Below are 19,814 nucleotides of genomic sequence, written 5' to 3' on the forward strand. Positions count from 1 at the left end.
TAGAGTTAGAGCCTGTTCAGCCCAGAATTCCGCCCATGCTTAGTTCACAGAGCTTCCAGAAGTACAGAGGCTGCCAAGAGCTTGTCTGAATCTTCTATCAAATTATTGATCCATATCTATTCATCAGCCCCCACACATGTTTTATAGTACGAAAAAACATCAACATTGCTTACACATATGGCAAGTGCACCGGCTTCATACGTACTTTTATTTGGCAAACATGACAATATGATCACTTATATTGCATTCAAAAACAGACAAGTATTCAATTGACTCACATGGTGTATAATAAATGAGGCAAACGTTATCTTACACAGTTTCTTATTATTCATGTCTTAGAATTTGAGCTGTGTGTTGTTTTTAACATGGATGTCAACTTCATGCATGTTGATGTGTAGGCAGAACTCGAAGCTACTCTAGCTGCAAAAGATAAGCTTGATAATGACCTTCAGAATAATATGGATGAGGCTGAGTTCCTTAGGCACAGGGTGGAGGAGCTGAACTCTGATCTTTGTGAACTTATAGCCAAGGTACAAGCATTATTTTTCATTCTTACATAGCTTGGATCTTTGCTAAATTTTGACCAAAGAATCACCAAATGTAGAGTTTGATTCTCCATCGGATGTTGCTAAGAGTCACTGGAACAGGAGAAAAGGGATCAAATTTTGGAAAGAAGTCATAAAAGATGCCTCTCGAGGAGATTTTTCCATGGCCTTTTGGAAGCTGTCAGGGAACAGCAAGTTTTGGATGCGCAAAGGCGCTCAGCCATTTTCTTTGCGAAATCGAGCTGTTGCAGACGTGGGTTGTACTGCTTGCAAATGGCTGCTGTGCGTTCAAAACAGCTGCGCTTAGGGTATAATCGACATGCACAGGTGGGCCTCTTTTGTTGCATTTACGAAACCTTTGTCTCATGCAGAATGCAAATTGTTGATAGGGTTATCTCAGAATGGTTGTGCTAGGAACGTTTGGGTACTTTATTGGAGAGTAATTTGTTATTTTTAATAAAAAAGAGTTCTACAGGCATGCTTGGAAAGGTGTTTTCAAGCTTGGAGACTATACCATCTTGCCAGCAAGAAATACAAGCAAGCTATTTTACGTAGACAGAAGACTCGCATTTGCCGAATGTTTGCTAATTGGCGGTACATGATAGAGGCAGGAAGAATGAGTGAAGGTGAAGAAAATCGTCTCATGATTGTATCAAGGAGATACTGGTCTACAGCTCTAAAAAGACGTGCATGGAAGCATTGGACGAGATGGATTCGATACTGGGCCAAGCCTCTAAAAGGGAAACTCAAGTCAGTAAAGATTCATTTAGAGAGATTGTTGTGTAGGCAGGCCATGGCCTTCTGGAAATGCTTGGTCCGTGTAAGAAGGATGAAGCAGCTGAGAATGGCCCAGGCATGCATGCAAGTAAGGATGTGGTGTCAAAAGCGGGCTTTTCACAGGTTCAAATGCCAGAGCAAATCATATTTCCATGTAACAAGTTTTGGTTGCAAAAGCAATTCTTTATAAAAAAATATGTATGGATAAGTGCTTATATTTTGTTGGTTTTTTATTTTTTCAATGAACTAGGTGGCAAGAGAGTGTATTATTCAAGTTAATGGAAACCTTGTTGATCATGAAAAGTTCACAGTTTCGAACTTCACAATTATGCCATAAGGTCATCAAAGGCTGGTCATGGTATATACAATGGAGACGACGGAGTCACATGTCGAAGGCTGTGGCGTTCAGGCATTACCTCCGTGTTTTGCAATCCAAGGTGCTACAGCTTTCTAGCTTGGTTATTCAATTGATCCTTTGTAGTTTTATATAAAAATTAACAGTAATTGTCATGTTAATCTACTAAATTTGAAATGCATAGCATTTTCAATCTACATTCTGATCAATTCTCAAAAATCTGGCTTGATAAGTTGTGATTAGATGAAGTTGACATTTTTCCCTGTGCTTGCAGGCTATTGCATCATGGAAAAGTGGTGTGAAACAACAGCAAGCTGAATCAAGGGCCTTGCAAGAAGTCAACCGTGCCTTGACAAGAGCAACCATGCTCCTCTGGCGTGACTACCATGCACTAATCTCCAAAAAGTATGACTTGAACTCTGTGAAGTGTTCAACAATTGGAATCTAGCTTTTGCTATGGGCATCTGCTCGCTCAATGCCATGTGATTTTTGGCTCCTAGGGGCTTGTGTCACCAAGGCTACAGCTTCAAGGATCAGCACATGAGTAAGATGATCTGGAGGTCCTCTTGAAGAGGTTGCATTTGAAGTTGTTCTCAATTAAGAAAGAATTGCTGCCATGGGAGTTCTGATAAGAAAGTCCAAAGAGGCCTGAAAACCCAGTGGAGCATTGGTGCTGTGAGATGATGTCCATGTGCTGGATTGTTATTAGTCTGTCAGGCACTCCTGGTGCCAAATGCTATACACATTCGGCACCTGGAGACCATATCATTTGGTCAAATTTGCCTACGATGATGCTGAGCATAGGACTGCTGGCGACAACTCGGTTATGTTTAGTGCAGGTTTCGATAGCCCGGGTTTCCCTAAGACTTTAGAACTTGAAGGTATAACTCTAGGAGCAGTTAACCTTAGAAAAGGCCGAAAGGTTGTAGTCATTGCATGGATTTGCATTGACAGATATTGACTTGCACTAGAGGGTTTTATCGGCGGTGTTTTGGTTTGAACACAATCTCGATGTCTTATATCAGTGGTGTTTTGGATTGAATACGGTTTTGATAGGAGCATTCTCTAAGGTTATTTATGACGTGAGTGCAGAGATACCGGATGGTATATGATTCTCGGATAGAGCACCCTTACATTCTAATAGGAGGCATTCACCGAGGGAAATTTAAGTTTTTATGTTGATATCTTTGGTGATCTTGATTCATCTATGTACATGTAAGCAAAACCTTAAACCAGAGAGCGATAAGGATTTCTCACATCGATCATGCCATGGCACATCTCTTTTCCATGTATGTGGATGGATTCCCGGAAGGTCTCCGGTGTGAGCCCACTGACATGTCAACAGCAGTTTATCTCCCTTACATGTATGTGGATGGATCCCTAGGAAGGACTCTGGTGTGAGCACACTGACATGGCAAGAAAGCATGTGTGTCTTGTGAAAATTGACATGACAAAACATGTATGGTTTGTGAGGCTTGACATGACAGGGCATGTGTGACTTGTGAAACTTGACATGACAGAATATGTATGGTTTTTTAGGCTTGACATGACAGGGCATGTGTGGCTTGTGCAAATTGACATGACAGAACATGTAAGGTTTCTGAGGCGTGACATGACAGGGCATGTGTGGCTTGTGAAACTTGACATAACAGAACATGTGTAGCTTTTGAGGCTTGACATGGTGACATGTATGGATTGTGAGGCTTGACATGACAAAACATGTGTGGCTTGTGAGGCTTGACCTGACAGAACATGTATGGCTTGTGAGGCTTGACATGATAGAACATGTGTGGCTTGTGAAGCTTGACATGACATAACATGTGTGGCTTCTTAGGCTCGACATGACAGAACATGTGTGGCTTGTGAGGCTTGACATGACAGGACATGTGTTTCTTGTGAAGCTTGACATAACAGGACATGTGTGGCTTCTGAGGCTTGACATGACGGAAACATTTATGGCTTATGAAGGTTGACATGACAGAACATGTGTGGCTTATGGAGCCTGACATGACAATACATGTATGGCAGATACAACTTGATATGATGTGCTCTTCTTACAGTACATGTATGGTAGATGTAGCTTGACATGGTGTGATCTTCTTACAGTACATGTATGGTAGATGTAGCTTGACATGGTGTGATCTTTCTTAGGACTAGCAACCCTAGTGCTCACTTCGTACTTATGTTTTGGGAAGGATTTAGCATCCTTGAACATTTAGAAAAACGGCTTATGGATTTATGGATATATGGGACACAGTTGGCTCTTGTGCATGTGTGTGGTTATTATTAGAGTTATTGACTCAAGATATGGATACAGTTTCTTGATACGGTTGGCTCTTGTGTCCGTATTTGACTTCAAATCGTGGAGCTGGAATTATGGCTTTAATGCTGGACTTATGTAATTCTATTGATGGGTAGTGGATCTGCTATTCTTGAAGGATATCTTAGTGGTATCAAGTTTATACAGTTGCGGACAACTGCTTAATAAGACACGTCTCGACTAGTGTTTTATTTACTAGTTGGAACCAAGGTGTGAACGGGGATTTTTCAATGAAAGAAAGCTGGAGCACTTACTAGCAAAGCTTGGCCTGAAAGATGGCTATACAACATGAGTAGCATGAGATTTTATTCAATAAAGTGACTTATAATGTTTATAAGTCGGTGTGTTCACACATCATTAAAGTTTGGTCGGACATATTATTATTTGGGAGTGGATTTATAGACATGCAGGACAGCTTGCAGCCCAAAAAAGTCAATAAAAAGCTAGGTGCCCACCTTTTATGAGATACTTTTATAGTCTGGACACTAAAGATGGCAAGTTTGGTCATTTATAGAGTGATTGGCTATAGAAAGCACAAATTTGGATATTTTTAGCAGGGAAGGCCACTTTTGGCAAAAAGCAAAAGCACACCTAATATGAACTGGTCGATTCTATTAAAGGAGGGCTTGGGGCATAGTCACACGGGACGGAGGGGACGGCTGCTTGGAACGCGGGAATGGCGACTCGGGACGGAACAGCGAGACAAGGACGGACGGGGACGGACGGACGTCCCCCACGGCGCGTTTCTCACAGGGGACGGCGATGGGGGCGCCGTAGGGACGGGGACGCCGGTCGGGGATGACTCTGTTAGGGGACGGCAGAGAGCCATTGCTGGCTGTTTTTTGCTGTTGCGCTCGCCGTTTTTGGTCGTTGCGCTTGCCGTTTCTAGCCGTTTATGGCTGTTGGCTTGGCCTTGGGCCTTGGGCCTTGGCCCTTGAGCCTTGAGCCTTTGAGGCTTGGCCCTCTCTCTCTCTCTTGCCCTTGAGGCTTTCCTCTCTCTCTCTTGCCTATCTATATAAGAACAAGCCTCTACAAGGCTACAAGCACACACAGCTCTCAAGGCTCAAGCTTTCAAGGCTCAAGCTTCTTCTAGCTTCCAACTTCCAAGTTCCAAGCCTCTAGGCTCTCACACAAGGCCCGCGGGCTGCCGCCGTACTATCTAGATTCTAGAATCTAGACTCTCTCTCTCTCTCTCTCTCTCTCTCTCTCTCTCTCTCTCCATGATGATTCACAGTTGTATCCAAACACATGCACACTTTTTCTTTTCTTTCTTTTCTTCCGATGACCGGAAGAACACAGTTGTATTATTTTTTGTCTCATAGGCCGACTTTGGCCTCTCGTAGACGTTAATATATCTTTCTTTCTTTCTTTCTTTCTCTCACCTCTCCCTCAAGCCTCTTGAGTCTTCCAACTTCCAAGGACCAAGCCTCTAGGCTCTAGGCCTCTCTCTCTCTCTCTCTCACCTCTCCCTCAACTTTCAAGCCTCTTGAGTCTTCCAACTTCCAAGCCTCTAGAGTCTAGGCTCTAGCCTCTAGGCCTCTAGGCTCTCTCTCTCTCTCTCTCTCTCTCTCTCTCTCTCTCTCATTCCTCAAGGCTCAAGAGTCAAGCCATCTTCAACCATGGCATCCTCCTCACGTACCGGGGCTTCTCGTAGAAGGACAACGGGATGGACATGGTGGGAGGAGGTTAACTACACCCCATCCGTTCATGGAGGCGGTTCTCGGCCATGGGTATGCAAGCTTTGCCCATACCGGCGAACGGGTGGCGCCGACAAAAGTGCGAGCCCACCTCTTGCATGAGAGTGGGCATGAGGTGAGGTTTTGCACGAATGTCACGCCCGAGAAGAGACGGGAACTTCTTGACAAGCTTAGCGTCTACGAAGCAGTCGAAGCGACAAGAAGGACACCACGAGTGGCCGTGGATCCCACGACGATGGGGAGAGGAACTCAAGCCTCTACAATGGAGTCATGTGGTGGATCAGGATCATGCACACCATCACCTTCACCATAAGTCGGAATGTTACTTCATCCACGACGCCGGCACCCTCCATCTCCACGGCCTCTCAATCATTACGTGGCCCACGGCGACAATCTACACTTGGGGAGAATTGGAACCCCAAGTTGAAGGAGGAGGTGGATATGGCGGTGGTCCGCTTCTTCTTCCACAACCACATTGCCTTTCAAGCGGCTAGGTAAGTGCAATCGATCATTGCCAATTCATCATTCATGTTTTCATCATCCTAGTCCCCTTCTCATTAGTAAATTACTTTCTTGAATAGGTCGGAATACTTCAAGGTCATGGTTAAGAAGATTGGGGAGTATGGCTCAACCTATACGCCCCCCTCATCCGAGAGCTTGCGCACTACATTGCTCGAGAAGGAGAAGCGCATTGTAGAGCAAGCGGCCGACAACACAAAGCGGCAATGGGAGAGGAACGGAGTCTCCCTCATTGTGGATGGATGGAGTGACACCCGCAAGAGGAGTATTCACGGCATGGTTGCATATTCCCGCGGAGAGATGTACTTCATCTCATCTCATGATGCATCCGGCACTGGGAAGAGCGCGGATGTGCTTGCGGCGGAGTGGGCTACCACCATGGAGATCGTTGGCCCCGAGCATGTAGTGGGCTTTGTTGCGGATGGGGAGCCTTCCAATAGGGCGGCGGGAGCTATTCTCCAAGGTATGTCTGGACATGTCACGGTGTCCTTTTGTATGGCTCATTGCCTAAACAACCTCCTCAAGGACATTGGGGCATTACCATGGATCAGCCCGCTCATTGAGGAGGCCAACACCATGGTCTCCTTTGTCCTCAACCACCAAAGACTTCGGCATGAGTTCAACAAGAGGTCCTCTCTCTCTCTCCTCAAATATTCTGACACCCGGTTTGCCTACAACTTTCTCATGTTGGGCCGGTTGAAGGATTGTAGCGGTGCTTTGAGGGGGCTTTTCCTTAGCGACGAGTTTGTCGCCATGCAAGAGTCCCATACAAACACTGGCCAAGAGTGTAGGCTACGGGCGGATGACACCTCTTGGTGGGAGCGTGTGAAGACCACAGATGCTATGGTGAGGCCCATAGTCCACCTATTGAGGATTGTAGACGCTATGCAACCATGCATAGGCAAGGTCTACGAGGCCATGGATCGCATGATAGAGAAGTTGAAAGACTTCGTGCCTGACGAAGACAGACACGAGGAGATCCATGCCTTGTGTCTAGGAAGGTGGAATTCCTACTACTCTCCATTGCATGCAGCAGCTTATGTGGTGGACCCAAAATTCCAAGGCAACAAGCAGGAGAGCGACCGGGAGGTGAGCGCTGGATGGAGGATCATCTTGGATCGTCTTGTGCCTGATGCATCGGTTAGGCGCAAGATCAGGGACCAGCTTTCGATGTACAGGTCATTTCATGGCTCCTATGGCTGTCATGATGCACAGGTTGACCGCTCCAAAGTTGGTGCTGCTCTATGGTGGGAGGACTTTGGTTCAGATGGACCAGAGCTGCAGCAGCTTGCCATCCGCATACTTAGCCAGGCCGTCAGCTCCTCTTGCTTGGAGCAACTTTGGAGTACCTACAGCCACATTGCCTCTAGGAAGAGGAACCGACTCGGGATAGAGCGTGCCAATGACCTTGTCTTCGTCAGCGCGAACTTGCGAATGCTTTGCAAGAGCGTGACCAAGAAGGCAGATTCCTTCACCGAGTGGGAGATGAGTCAACAAGAAGAGCAACAAGAGGATGAGGTGTAGGAGCAGCATGCCAGTGAAGATGAGACTGAGGATGAGCTTGATGCTTCTTTGGCACCATAGTTTCCAGAAACGGCGTTTCTGGAGCACCGAAACGTGGAAACGTTTCGGAAACGTTTCCAGAAACGGAAACGGCGTTTCCAACTTTTATTTTTTCCAGGGTTTAGAAACCCGCGTGCTCTCTTCGCCGGCATTTTTCGCCTTCTTTCCGCCGCCTGTTTGGAGCTGCTCTAGCCATCTACCTTGCCCTCTACTCCTCTACCTCCACATCAGCCCTCTACCACGCCCTCTACCTCTCTACTTGGGGCCTCCACCTTTGCCATCTAAGCTCTACCAAGCAAGAAGGAGTCACACCTTGCTCGCAGCCTGTAGGACCAGAAAAACAGCCTCCACTTCTCGAATCTCTCCGAGTCTTCCGACCTCGAACCGCACAAGTAAGTTAAGTAACATGGCTCGGACTCCGGATCCTTTTTGGCAGCATGTGGAGCAAGTGGGGGCTTATGCAGGATCTGGTGGCTCCAGGAAATGGAGATGTAAATATTGTGGGTTGGTCAAAACGGGGAGTGTCACCCGTGTGAAGGACCATCTTGCTCATGTTCCAAACAAAGATGTAGGGCCATGCCCCTCTGTTCCTCTAGATGTTCGGAAAAGCCTTGAAATGTGGAGGCAAAAGCGTTTTGCCATTCCCGAAGAGGAAGTATCTACAGCAATGGGTGGTCAAGAGCATGAAGCTGGTTCAAGTCAAGCAGCAGCAGCAAAGAGGGCCAGAGGCAGAGACACAGGATCAGATTTCTCCTCTACCTCAGTGTCGGGTGTGCATGCAAGGAGGACTCCTTTGCCAGGTGATGTATCACATTCACAAGACACCCCTCCAATAAATACTGTACAAAGGGCTAGCATCCAAGCAGGATTTCAAAAGCAAGCAATTGCAGAGGCAACTAGGGAGCTCACCCGGATGTTCATACGGTGTGCCATTCCCTTTCATGTGGCCAAGACAAATCAATGGAGGAAGACCATGAGGGCCATCAGCCGCATTGGATGCGAGTGGGATGGCCCTACATCTGAGGCTCTGCGGACACGAGAGCTAAAGCGGGAAAAATCATGCATAGAAGTGCAGCTAGAGCCCTTGAAGGAAACATGGAAAAAGTATGGCTGCACTATATTGTGTGATGGGTGGTCAGATGTACGCAGGAGAAATGTATACAATGTTTTGGTGTCATGCTGCAAAGGCACTATGTTTTTGAAAGCCATTGATGCCTCCCTCCTAGGTCTCACAGTTACAGGTGCATTTATTTGGACACATATAAGGGAGGCTATAGTGCAAGTTGGGCCTGAGAATGTTGTGCAGGTGGTGACAGATAATGGAAGTAATTGTAAGTCTATGGGCTCTATGCTAGAGGATGAATTTCCAGCCATTGTGTGGACCCCTTGTGCATCACATAGCCTCGACTTATTGATTGAGGACATAGGTCAAATACAATGGGTTGAAGCCATCTTTTGCACCGCACGAAGCATGGTGAAGTTTGTGAAGAAGAGGCCAAAAGTCTTGAGCATGTATCGGGCCTACAGCACTCTTGAGCTATTGCAGCCTGTAGCCACCAGATTTGCATACATGTTCATTGTGCTTGAGAGACTCCTGCGAGTCCGCAGAGAGTTGGTACGCACTGTCTACTCAAATGAATGGCTAGAGTGGGATGAGAGAGAGAGCCCCAAGGCAAGAGCTTTTGTGCGTGATGTCATGAGAGAGGAGTGGTGGGTAGAGGTTGAGGGGTTGATCAAAACTCTCAACCCCATCTACACAGTGTTACGCATTACAGACATGGAGGGCAGTACTCTAGGCCTTTTATACGAGTACATGGACAAGATTGGGGAGGCTCTCAACAAGCAAGACTACTTGAGAGCAGAGCAGTAAGTCTCCTCAGTCATGGCTACCCTTGCTTTACTTCTTATCTTTATTTTACTCTTGAGTCTTTACATTGGTCTCGACTCTTGACTCTTGTTTTTTGTCCTTTTTTATCTTATGGTTTGATCTCTAAAGGGTTGATGAAATCAAGGCTGTGTGGAATCGGCGATGGGATTGGTTTCACAGGCCGATTCATGCAGTAGCACATGTATTGCATCCTTTGTGGCGAGATGAGGAGCAATACGAGAACGAGGAGCTAGAAGAAGGCTTCATGACATACATGAGGAACTTGACATCTGGTAATGTGCACATGCTGAAATGTATAGAGGATGATCTCTTGGCCTTTTGCAACCAGACAGGGAGCTTTGGTCGAGAGACTGCAAAGCTTCGAGAGACTCAGCTACAGCCTGTCTCATGGTGGGAGAAGTATGGAAATTGTGCTCCCACGCTGGTAATTCACTACCCTTAACTACAGTTTACATAGTACACTGTACAATGTGCATCTTTCTTGTTTCCACTTAGTTCTAATTTCTAATTGTATGTGCATTTCAATAACAGAAACGCATCGCCATTCGAGTGCTCTCACAGGATTGCAGTTCGGGTCCATGTGAGAGGAATTGGAGCACTTGGGCCCTCTTCCATACAAAGAAGAGGAATAGGCTGAGTACCGCTCAGCTAGAGCGGTTGGTGTTTTGTCATTGCAACCTCCAGCTCCTTGAGAGGAATGCCCGACATCCGGAGCCTTCACAGGTGAATGTGGATAAGATCGACATCATGAGGGAGAGGTTCATCCCAGAGATCCCACAGAATGAGCGTGATATGTACACCTTGCTTTATGAGGAGCTGACAGTGCCGAGCCATAACACCCGCTGCACCACCCATTCTCAGAGGCAGAGGGGGGGATCCATCGCTTCCACTTCAGCAGAGGCAGAGGACCACGATCCTACCATTTCTTCATCTGAGCCTGACTCTCATGAGTCGGAGGATGACTCCTCCATGGATGATCTTGATGAGTGATTTTTGGAGCACTTAGCTCTAGGATTTTGTCATGCTAGCAGCTGCTGCCAGCCTGCCAGCCACATGGATATTTTTTGATCATGTTTTGTATTTACTATAGTCTATACATATGGATTATGGATGATGGATGATGGATGATGGATGATGGATCTTGTTTTGTATTGACTCTTTTGAGGCTTGAGCCTACAGTTGTCATTTCTGAATTTTGATCTATCATTTGAGTCTTTGACATTGAACTTAAGCAAAGATGTATTTTTCAAGCTTTTGTAATGTTTTTATTAATTATATATGTATGTATTAAACCCTAAAACCGAAACTCCGTTTCCCCGTTTCTTCCCGAAGGCCGAAACTCCGAAACTCCGTTTCCCGCCGTGCTCCGCACCCCCGTTTCCGAAACTCGTGGAAACTATGTTTGGCACAAGCTACCCATGACCATGAGGCGAGCACTTCACATGGATGATCATTCATGGATCATGATTCATGGGCCTTACTACTTAGCTCTAGCCTCTAGCCTCTAGTCTTCATCACTTTTTTGTCATTGACTCATTTGAGTCCGTCCATGTATTCTGCCTCCTTAAGGCTTAGTCCTGACTCCTGACTCTTGAGTCATGACTCATTTTGTATCTACTTATTTATTAATATGACTCAAAAGCTTACCATTTTAGTGTAAATTTGTGCTCATTTTGATGTACTTCCAAAGTAGAATAAGTGTAGAGTAGAAAAATTAAAAAAAAAAGTATTCTTTGAGTGCCGTTCCCTCCCCCATCCCCGTTCCCTACTTATGGTCGTCCCCCGTCACCGTCCCCCGTCCCTTGTGACTATGGCTTGGGGGCTGTTTTATCATCATGCGCATCCCTCTTCAGCATACTGGCCGCTTTCTCTCTCTATAGGCCGACCTACTCTGTTTCCCCCTCCTGAGTGACTGGCCGTACAGCAGCAGATCCTCTTCTATGATTTGGCCATACAGCAGGTACAGGTGCGGGCAGCTCCTTCCTCCTCTTGCACTGGTCATACTGTGGACAGCAGGCCAGGCAACTCACTCTTGCGCTGGTCTTACTGTGGACAGCAGGCCAGCCAGCTCACCTTCTCTCTCTTGCGCCGGTACAGGCCGTCTGCACGGCAAGTACAGCAGCGCAGTCCAGCACGGACAGCCACCTTCTCCCTCTTCTCCTCTTTTGGGCGACTGGAACAGAGTGATGAGACAGGACATATGGCAGCACTACATACAGGAGACATGGACAGCACCAGAGAGCCCACTACCACCGAAGATGCTGTATTACAGAGACCACTTTATGAGCATCTCAGGGGATGGGTTTATACATCGACCGTGGTACATGGATGTTGTCACGTAGGCTGTAATGCCTGTGACCGACGGCAGACCGGATGGCCATCTCCGGGGTTCAGTGGGAGAGGACGCCCATGCGGAGTCATGGGCGGCCAGGCTAGTGTGGACGGCAGGCCACACACTATATAGCCTGGGGGATGAGGGGCAATCCTCATTCTTCCTCTACGGCTGGGTGGTGAGCCAGAGGCCGTCCCCTCTCGTGGTAACGCCCGTAGTGGCGTTACGGATATCTAACAGATGTATACATGCCACATAGCTCTCGCGTTGCCATTGGCCAGCTACGAGTCTCATCACATCATCTAGAGATAGAGGCTGGGAGAGCGGCACGGGTTCCCAGAGCTTAGCGGATATGCAGATTGTGCCGCGAGGAGGTGGAGACTGAGGATCACTTTGTATGTAGATGTAGAGCCCACCAGGGGGTCAGAGATAGATATGCAGGATTGTTTGAGGAGCACTCTTCACTACATCAGTTGATGGAGGCCTCGGACCAGCGACAGCTTGGCAGACTACTACTAGAGCTTCATAGTTCTCGAGAGAGACTCCTCCAGACACCTGCTCCCACTAGGGGTGGGAGACAGTCCCAGCTCACAGATTTCTTCCAGAGAGCTATGCCAGTGCCAGTTGATGTACCACGTGGGGTGACCGCACAGAGAGCAGAGGAATTGAGAGCCAGGAGGAGACCTAGACAGACTGGACATAGAGCACCCCGACTCCGTCACCGAGAGATAGCAGCTATCCGAATGAGACACCAGATGGAGACACAGGAGAGGCTAGCTCGCTTTCATTCAGACTCAGGGTACATGCTCACGCCATTCACAGCCTCAGCATCGGCGATGTATGATATCTTATATCCCTCTTATGGCACTGGATGGAGTTAGACATAGATCTGCATAGCATGCTTGTACTACCCCTTCAGCATATAGAGATGCATCTTGCCTTAGCACTCCATCCACATCCCCACCCTCCACCGATCCATGATGATTCATAGTTGTATCCAGACACATGCACACTTTTTCTTTTCTTTCTTTTCTTCCGATGACCGGAAGAACACAGTTGTATTATTTTTTGTCTCATAGGCTGACTTTGGCCTCTCGTAGACGTTAATATATCTTTCTTTCTTTCTTTCTCTCTCTCTCTCTCTCTCGGAGTGGTGTTCTCTGGGCCCACATTTTCCATGAGGGGGGCAGCAGAGGCCAAACTGACTCGAGGATATGCAGCACTAGGAGGTCTAGAGAGGATGTGCTCACAGGTACAGTTTCAGGAGCCACGCACTAAGCTGTGGCTTTTTGAGACGCTGGTCACATCGACGATGCTATATGGAGTACAGATATGGGGGCCTAGCCTAGATCGTCACAGTCGATTAGGACGCACATACGATGGATGGAGATTGATGGAGAGACCACTTGTGTCCATGATCTCCAGGATGATTCGGGCTAAGGCCTTGGCACCCCATGAGATTATTAGAGCCGAGATGGGAGCACCACCGATCGTAGTCGAGGCTCTTGCCAGATCAGTGTCCTTTATTCATAGCACCTGGGAGCTTCCCCGACACTGGTATGCACGACTTGCTTTAGAGTCCTCTCATCAGCTGGCCATGGAGGGAGACGCTTCATGTTGGTATGCGCAGATAGCATCCTGGTTTGAGCTCCATGGGTTCATTTTAGACAGACTTCCACCCTTCCAGTACTCTCTGGAGGCACCCTCTCTCACCTTGACACATTCTGAGATTAGTAGAGTCATCAGGCAGGACCTCATTCAGTTGGACACTAGAAGGACATGGCTAGAGCCCTCACAGGAGTTGGGGACGAAGATGGCTTTCTATAGAGACCATCTTCTCCGCACCACTGAGGATGGCTTTATACTTAGACCGAGCTACATGGATACCTATCTGTCTCATGGATTGAGGTGCGCCATTGGGCAGATCCGCACCTCTTCACATCAGTTAGAGATAGAGACAGGCAGATTTAGAGGCATACCTCCAGGAGACAGGATTTGTCAGATTTGTTGGATAGAGCCAGAGACGGAGGAGCACTACATCTGTCGTTGCATAGCATATTATGAGATTCGAGGGCGCTACCATGGCCTTTTCAGAGAGGAATTTGGACCACTGGCTAGAGTCATGGACTATTGTGATCAGAGATGCTTGGGTTTTTATCTCTTGGAGATCCGCAGGCTCAGAGAGTCCATTATCAGGAGCAGACGCCCGAGTGGCTGGGAGTCCACACAGAGACAGATTACTGACTTCTTTAGAGGGACTACCCGGGAGGGGACACAGTCGATAGCCACCCCGTGGGACTCTAGTTGAGAGAGCTATCCGGTTGGGCAGATCCAGACGCCCGAGGGTTCGCGGATCCTCACATCGGAAGTGTTGTGTTCCCTTTTAGCATTGTTTATGGTTATTTCTGCTGTGTTTTCATATCTTTGCTTGGCATTTGAAGTATATGTATATTGTTCCCGGTTCCCGTTTAGTTTCAGGGGGCGCGTCAAAATGCACAACGAGTTCTACAGTTTACCAACAAAATTTCAAACTTATGTTCGCAATTGGGCATTTCTGACAAAACGTGAAAGGGAAGTTCCTTTGTGGCCTTGACACGCAAATCCAGTGGGAGGTGCGTATGTTTCGGCCAACCACCTTTGAGGACGCACTCTCACTTGCGCAGAGTGTTGAAATGAAGTACAATGGCAGAAAGCCAAGACTTCCCAGTCTTCCACTCGCAAGGCACCCGCCTCAGGGAGACAAGGCCTGAACCAAACGGGGTCTTCCTCGGGACAGAGCACGGGAGCCTCTGGCTCCAAGAATGCGACTAATGCGCCCAATGTTACTCGAGCTTAGAAAGCTCAGGCAGGCAGGAGTGGTGGGAAACTGAGTGTAGAAGAGACGCTTAGTATAAGGAGGGTAAGTGTTTCTTTTGTCACACAAAAGGACACATTGTCCAAAGAAGACTACCACTTCGCAGATTACCATCCTAGTCTCCAAGGCTTTCGTGGTGAACATCGCTTCCACACAGACCCCAGCGGTTGTGCTTAGTTCTTCCGACCCTAGTTCTTCGGTTGGTGCAATCGTTAGCTGGGAGCTCGAATATAAGCAGAAGGGCGTCCAAGACCAGGAGTATGAGCGCAACGAACCGCTCAAGACCTTTGGCTACATGTAGATTTCACATTGTGAATTTTTCGTCCGAGTTGCGGCCAGTTGATATTGTGCTTATTCTTTCCATCTTTAGTGGTGCATTTGTCCTATCAACTACTTATTTGCTGTACTAATTCCTTCTATTTGCCACATCCCTTAGCGCTACGCTTCATTATGGCTGAGTCTGCCCTACATCTCCGGAGGTTTGGTAGAAACTCAGTACGAAGGTCTTTGTGTGAATATATGCTCGTGTGTGTGTGTGTGTATGGAGTGCGTGTGTGAGAGCATATCTTGATACAGAGTTCTACACCCTCTATTGGGCATTGATGACGTTAGTGGGGATGTTGTAGTATCTAGTCCATACTATGCATAATGGAGTTGATAGTTATATAGTCTTATGCGTTGACTACCATTAGTATATAACATGCACGTTCCTAAAAGGTGAATTTGGGCATGTTCTTGGATTCATCTAGGTATATATATATATATCTATATACCTTGGCACTGTGAGCCTCAAACTTGATGCTCGTCGTCATGCATGTGCTAAAACCCTCAACCTTCTTGTCTGCCGAAGTCAATAGGAACTAGGCTCGCCGATCGACCTGTTCCATGACCACATCCTCCGTGTTGCCACTGTCAAACAAGACGACGACTCTCTGGTCACCTATGTATATATAGTGATTCACGGCATATAGTTTGTGCGAGACTTTATGGTTGCCTCTCTTGTAGGAACAGAGTAGAGTCCAGACATAATTATGGGAATTCAGTGGTTTCACAAGTTCCAGCTAGACATTGATTGAGACAGGCACACTTTTCGGATTACTCGGGATGTGTCTGGGAGACTTTCTTGTTTCTTGCACATAGTTCTTCTTTGGATCACTGTGAGGATGGTACAAAGAGGATCAGATATCTTTGGGTATATGCCCACTAAGGATAAGCTAGATGGGTCTAATTACTTTTTATTGAAGAACAACGTAGGTGGGATTCCGGGGATGCCAAGCCATGTCCAAGATCGCTCTTTCTGTGAAGCGATCTATCATCCCTCACATTTGATCTTGCAGCTCTGCTAGGGCTACATGGAAGGTCCCTGAAGCCATGTTCCAAATGTATTGATGCCAGAGTCATGTATTTGATGTGGGAGCTAGATAACCTTGATATGCAAGAAGGAGATTCTATGGCAAAGCATCTAACCAAGGTAAAGGACCGGAAAGAACGGCTGCTAAAGATCAATGAGATAGTAGGAGACAAAAAGTTGGTCACCGCTATGCTTAATTCCTTACCTCCTTCCTATTAAAGCTTTCACACTTCTTTAGATCTTTCCACGAGAGGTTGAGGCAACCCTATTTCTTTTGAAGAGCTGCTTGGATCACTCCTTTGGGAAGGGGAGACAAGGAAGAACAAATTGCAAGGAGATGCTAGTAGAGAAGACCAAGCCTACTTTTCCAAGGGCTAAGGTAAAATGGACTCATTGCAAGGTGACACCAAGAAGTAGGAAAATGTCATTACTGTTACAAGCTTGGGCACTACATAAACAAGTGTCGTAAAAGACTTGCCAAGCTGAAGACTGAAGATGAATCGATAAACTCTGTTACCTCTACCTCCGACGAGAAGTAGCAGCAAACCTAGTCCACGATGTATGGGCTTTCTAGCCACATTATCACTATTGGGGGAAACACTAAATGTTAATATTGATGAATATGGGAATAAACAAGTGCTAAGTGGTTGTGTAAATTGATACCTAATAACTTAGTATTCTAGGTTTAAATAAAGCAGTTCTAGTGTGTGATCAACTACTAGAGTGTGGGTTTTTTTTGTGTGGGAACAACCTCTTAAGAGGATCTTATGTAAGCAACGATGTATGTAGGTGACACCTCTTAGAGAGACACTTGGCATCATGGTTTGACATGTGGCATATGTGGTGGTAGCATATGTATACACCATGTAAAGGGGGGTCTCTCCTATAAAAGGACCATTAGTATAATGTTATGGGTATGCTTAATCTTCTTGTGCCCTCTTGTTTAATCACTTGTAAACTTTTGTGATTATCTCCTAACTTGAACATGTCTGGTTGTGGCCATGTGGACATGGTGTTATATATAACCAACTCATGCATAGCTCCCATCTCTACCATATGCTCTTGCATTCCGCATATCGTGATTAGCCTTCTGTAGGCCCATCTCAACCAAGGTAATCTGAGAGAGAGAAACAAAGAAAGAAAGTTATATTAAACGTCTCCAAAAGACCCAATGGGTCTATGAGACCAAAAGTGACACAACAGTGTTCATGTAATCTCATCATGGTACAAAAGAAAACAAAGGTGAGAGCTATGAGCTGGGAATGCCAAATCTGAGCCTATGGAGCTAACCCCCCAGTACTGGGGGTGGAGAGAGAGAGAGAGAGAGAGAGAGAGAGAGAGAGAGAGAGATTTCTTTCCATTGACTCTAGTTGGACTTTTTCTATTTATAGGAAACGGAAGCTGAAAATGGCGGATGTATTTAAAGAAAGGCAATTGCGTAAGGTAAGCTCTTTGAACTTTTTATCATAATGGTTTTACCAAGCTGTTACACAACTTTATCATGATGGGTATTGCTTTCAAACAATATTGGGCCTCAACTCCACAAGCCAGTCTGCAGGCAACTAAACCTGAAGTAAAATTTATTATTATGTCTTTTTCAACCTAGATATCAATGGAGTAGTAACTTCTTAGCAATCTGAATGCAGTGTAAGAACTGTACCGTATGAACCGTACGGTATGAATAGGTTCGTACCGGTACGAGAAAAAACCATGATTGCCGTGATGCTCAACAGTGATCATTGCCATTCAGTGTGGCAGAAACAAAAGGATAAGATTATCAAATAGGAGAGAGCAGTCAAATATAGATTGGCTGCCCTGCAAGGAGGCGCACCCATCTGATCCTTGATTCATGGAAGAGTTGATGATGGTAGAACAACGATATGATCGTTCAGCACAGTTTCGACTGCTTGCAAAAGTGTCGTTTCTGCTTGTTTTCTACCTGTTTTAGTATGTTTTTCTTATTGTTTTTCGACCGTTTTTTTTTTTTGGCTTGTCTTGGCTATAGGCTTGAGCTCTTGAACAATTGCTTTAAAGTGCGCCCCCCCCCCCCCCCCCCCCCCCCCCCCCCCCCCCCACAAAACCTTCCCTTACATTCAAGTTTGGAGATCCATAGTTTGTAAGTGAAAAAAAACCGTTTTTGATTGTACGGTATCCCAAAAGTTCATACCGTACCGAAAATTCCCGTACGGCATCGTATTTTGGTACAGTGACATCTCATAGGCCCATTGGGTCTTTAGTAGACGCTTAATATATCTTTCTTTCTTTCTTTTTTTTTTTTCTCTCGCTTGCTCGCTCGTCTTGTGTGTGCAGTAGCAAACGCAACCAGTAGAGGCACCAGGGCCATAGCATGTATATCGAACCTTCTTGAAGCTATTAGTTGTGTGCACAGTAGATAGCAAGCGCAACAAGCACAAGCTAGCCAAGAAGGCCACCCGACTTCGAGCTGAGGGAGCTGTGTGATAGCCTTTGACACAGCAAGTTAGCAGAGCGCAAGAGGCCCTCACACGGGCCCACGCAGAAGGCGCAGCACACCGTCCGTCACATAAGTGACGCAGGTCACAGCAGGCGAGGCCTACACTCTGAGGCTTCGGCTCAAAAATCACAATACAATTCAAAGAGAACAGAATTTGCACAAATTTTCAAGGCAAAAAGAGCACAACTCTATATATAATCAAGAAAGTTCTTACAACAATTTGATATGAAGCACTCTTGGAAGCAAGAGCTCGAACCACCCGACCACCCCCAAGCTATCTCACTCGCACTCATTCTCATGAAAAACTTGCACTCACACTCACACACGCACTCTCACTTGCACTCACAATCTTCTTCTTCTTCCGTTTTTCTCTAAGTTCCTCTTCTTTTCACGAAAAGCCAAAGCTAGTCCTTTTCTGGGCTTTCTCGAACTACGTGCCATATTTTTGGCAATGTAGTTCTTTTTTGGAAAAGCGTGTTCGGGAAACCTTCTTCACACGTGGTCATCATTCATTCCCATGAGATTACGGTTTTTTTTTTCAAAACACTAGGAAACCGGTCCTTTCTCATGATGCGCATGTAGGAAAAATGGAGGAAAGACAAAGCTAAAACTGAAACTGAAATGAGAGCAAGACTAAAAGGAAACACAAAGCTTAGACATACCTTGAGATGAGTGTAGACAAGACACAAGATTGATACTTTCATTGATGTGACACCTACAATTTATAGGTGAGAAGTACAAGATTGAGTAGACTCACTTATGGGATAAATGTAGAGGTGCCACATGGCACTAGACTCAAGACACAAAGACTGAACTGAAACTAGACTAGAGAAATAGTACACCTAGTGTGCACTTATTTCCAACACCCTCCTTAAGTGGACACTAGGAGGAAGATAAAAGACAAGACTATGACATGACAAAAGATAAGACCAAGACAGAGAGACTAGACAAGGATTGAGAGACAAGCTAGAAGACAAGATGGACAAGACTAGAAGACAGACATAAAGACTGATAGACTGAGAGACAAGACATGAGAGACAAAAGATCCTGAGACACCCCTCCTCAAGTGATATCCTCATATGGGTCCACAAGGGTAGGGACAAGAGTGGATCATAGACAGAGAGAGAGAGAGAGACAATC

General features: G+C 46.2%; 2 protein-coding genes across 2 annotated transcripts in view; both read left to right on the plus strand.

The window, feature by feature from the left end:
- The window catches only part of LOC147637542 (uncharacterized), a 79,589-nt gene that overhangs the window by 19,885 nt on the left and 39,890 nt on the right, over positions 1-19,814 (plus strand). The window contains exons 6-11 of the mRNA XM_086798906.1: positions 399-530; positions 648-872; positions 1,021-1,445; positions 1,573-1,759; positions 1,952-2,082; positions 17,593-17,644. Of these exons, the coding sequence (XP_086655032.1) occupies positions 399-530; positions 648-872; positions 1,021-1,445; positions 1,573-1,759; positions 1,952-2,082; positions 17,593-17,644 (1,152 nt within the window). The remainder of the gene's footprint in view (positions 1-398; positions 531-647; positions 873-1,020; positions 1,446-1,572; positions 1,760-1,951; positions 2,083-17,592; positions 17,645-19,814) is intronic.
- On the plus strand, positions 7,792-11,068 carry LOC147637543 (uncharacterized). The gene is made up of 3 exons (XM_086799322.1): positions 7,792-9,642; positions 9,773-10,088; positions 10,196-11,068. Exons 1-3 carry the CDS (start codon positions 8,183-8,185, stop codon positions 10,652-10,654), a joined length of 2,235 nt encoding a protein of 744 aa, XP_086655448.1. The 5' UTR covers positions 7,792-8,182; the 3' UTR covers positions 10,655-11,068.

This window comes from Cibotium barometz, chromosome 6 (assembly GCF_041138505.1).
Source record: "Cibotium barometz isolate CiBa-2024 chromosome 6, ASM4113850v1, whole genome shotgun sequence".
Classification (NCBI taxonomy): Eukaryota; Viridiplantae; Streptophyta; class Polypodiopsida; order Cyatheales; family Cibotiaceae; genus Cibotium; species Cibotium barometz.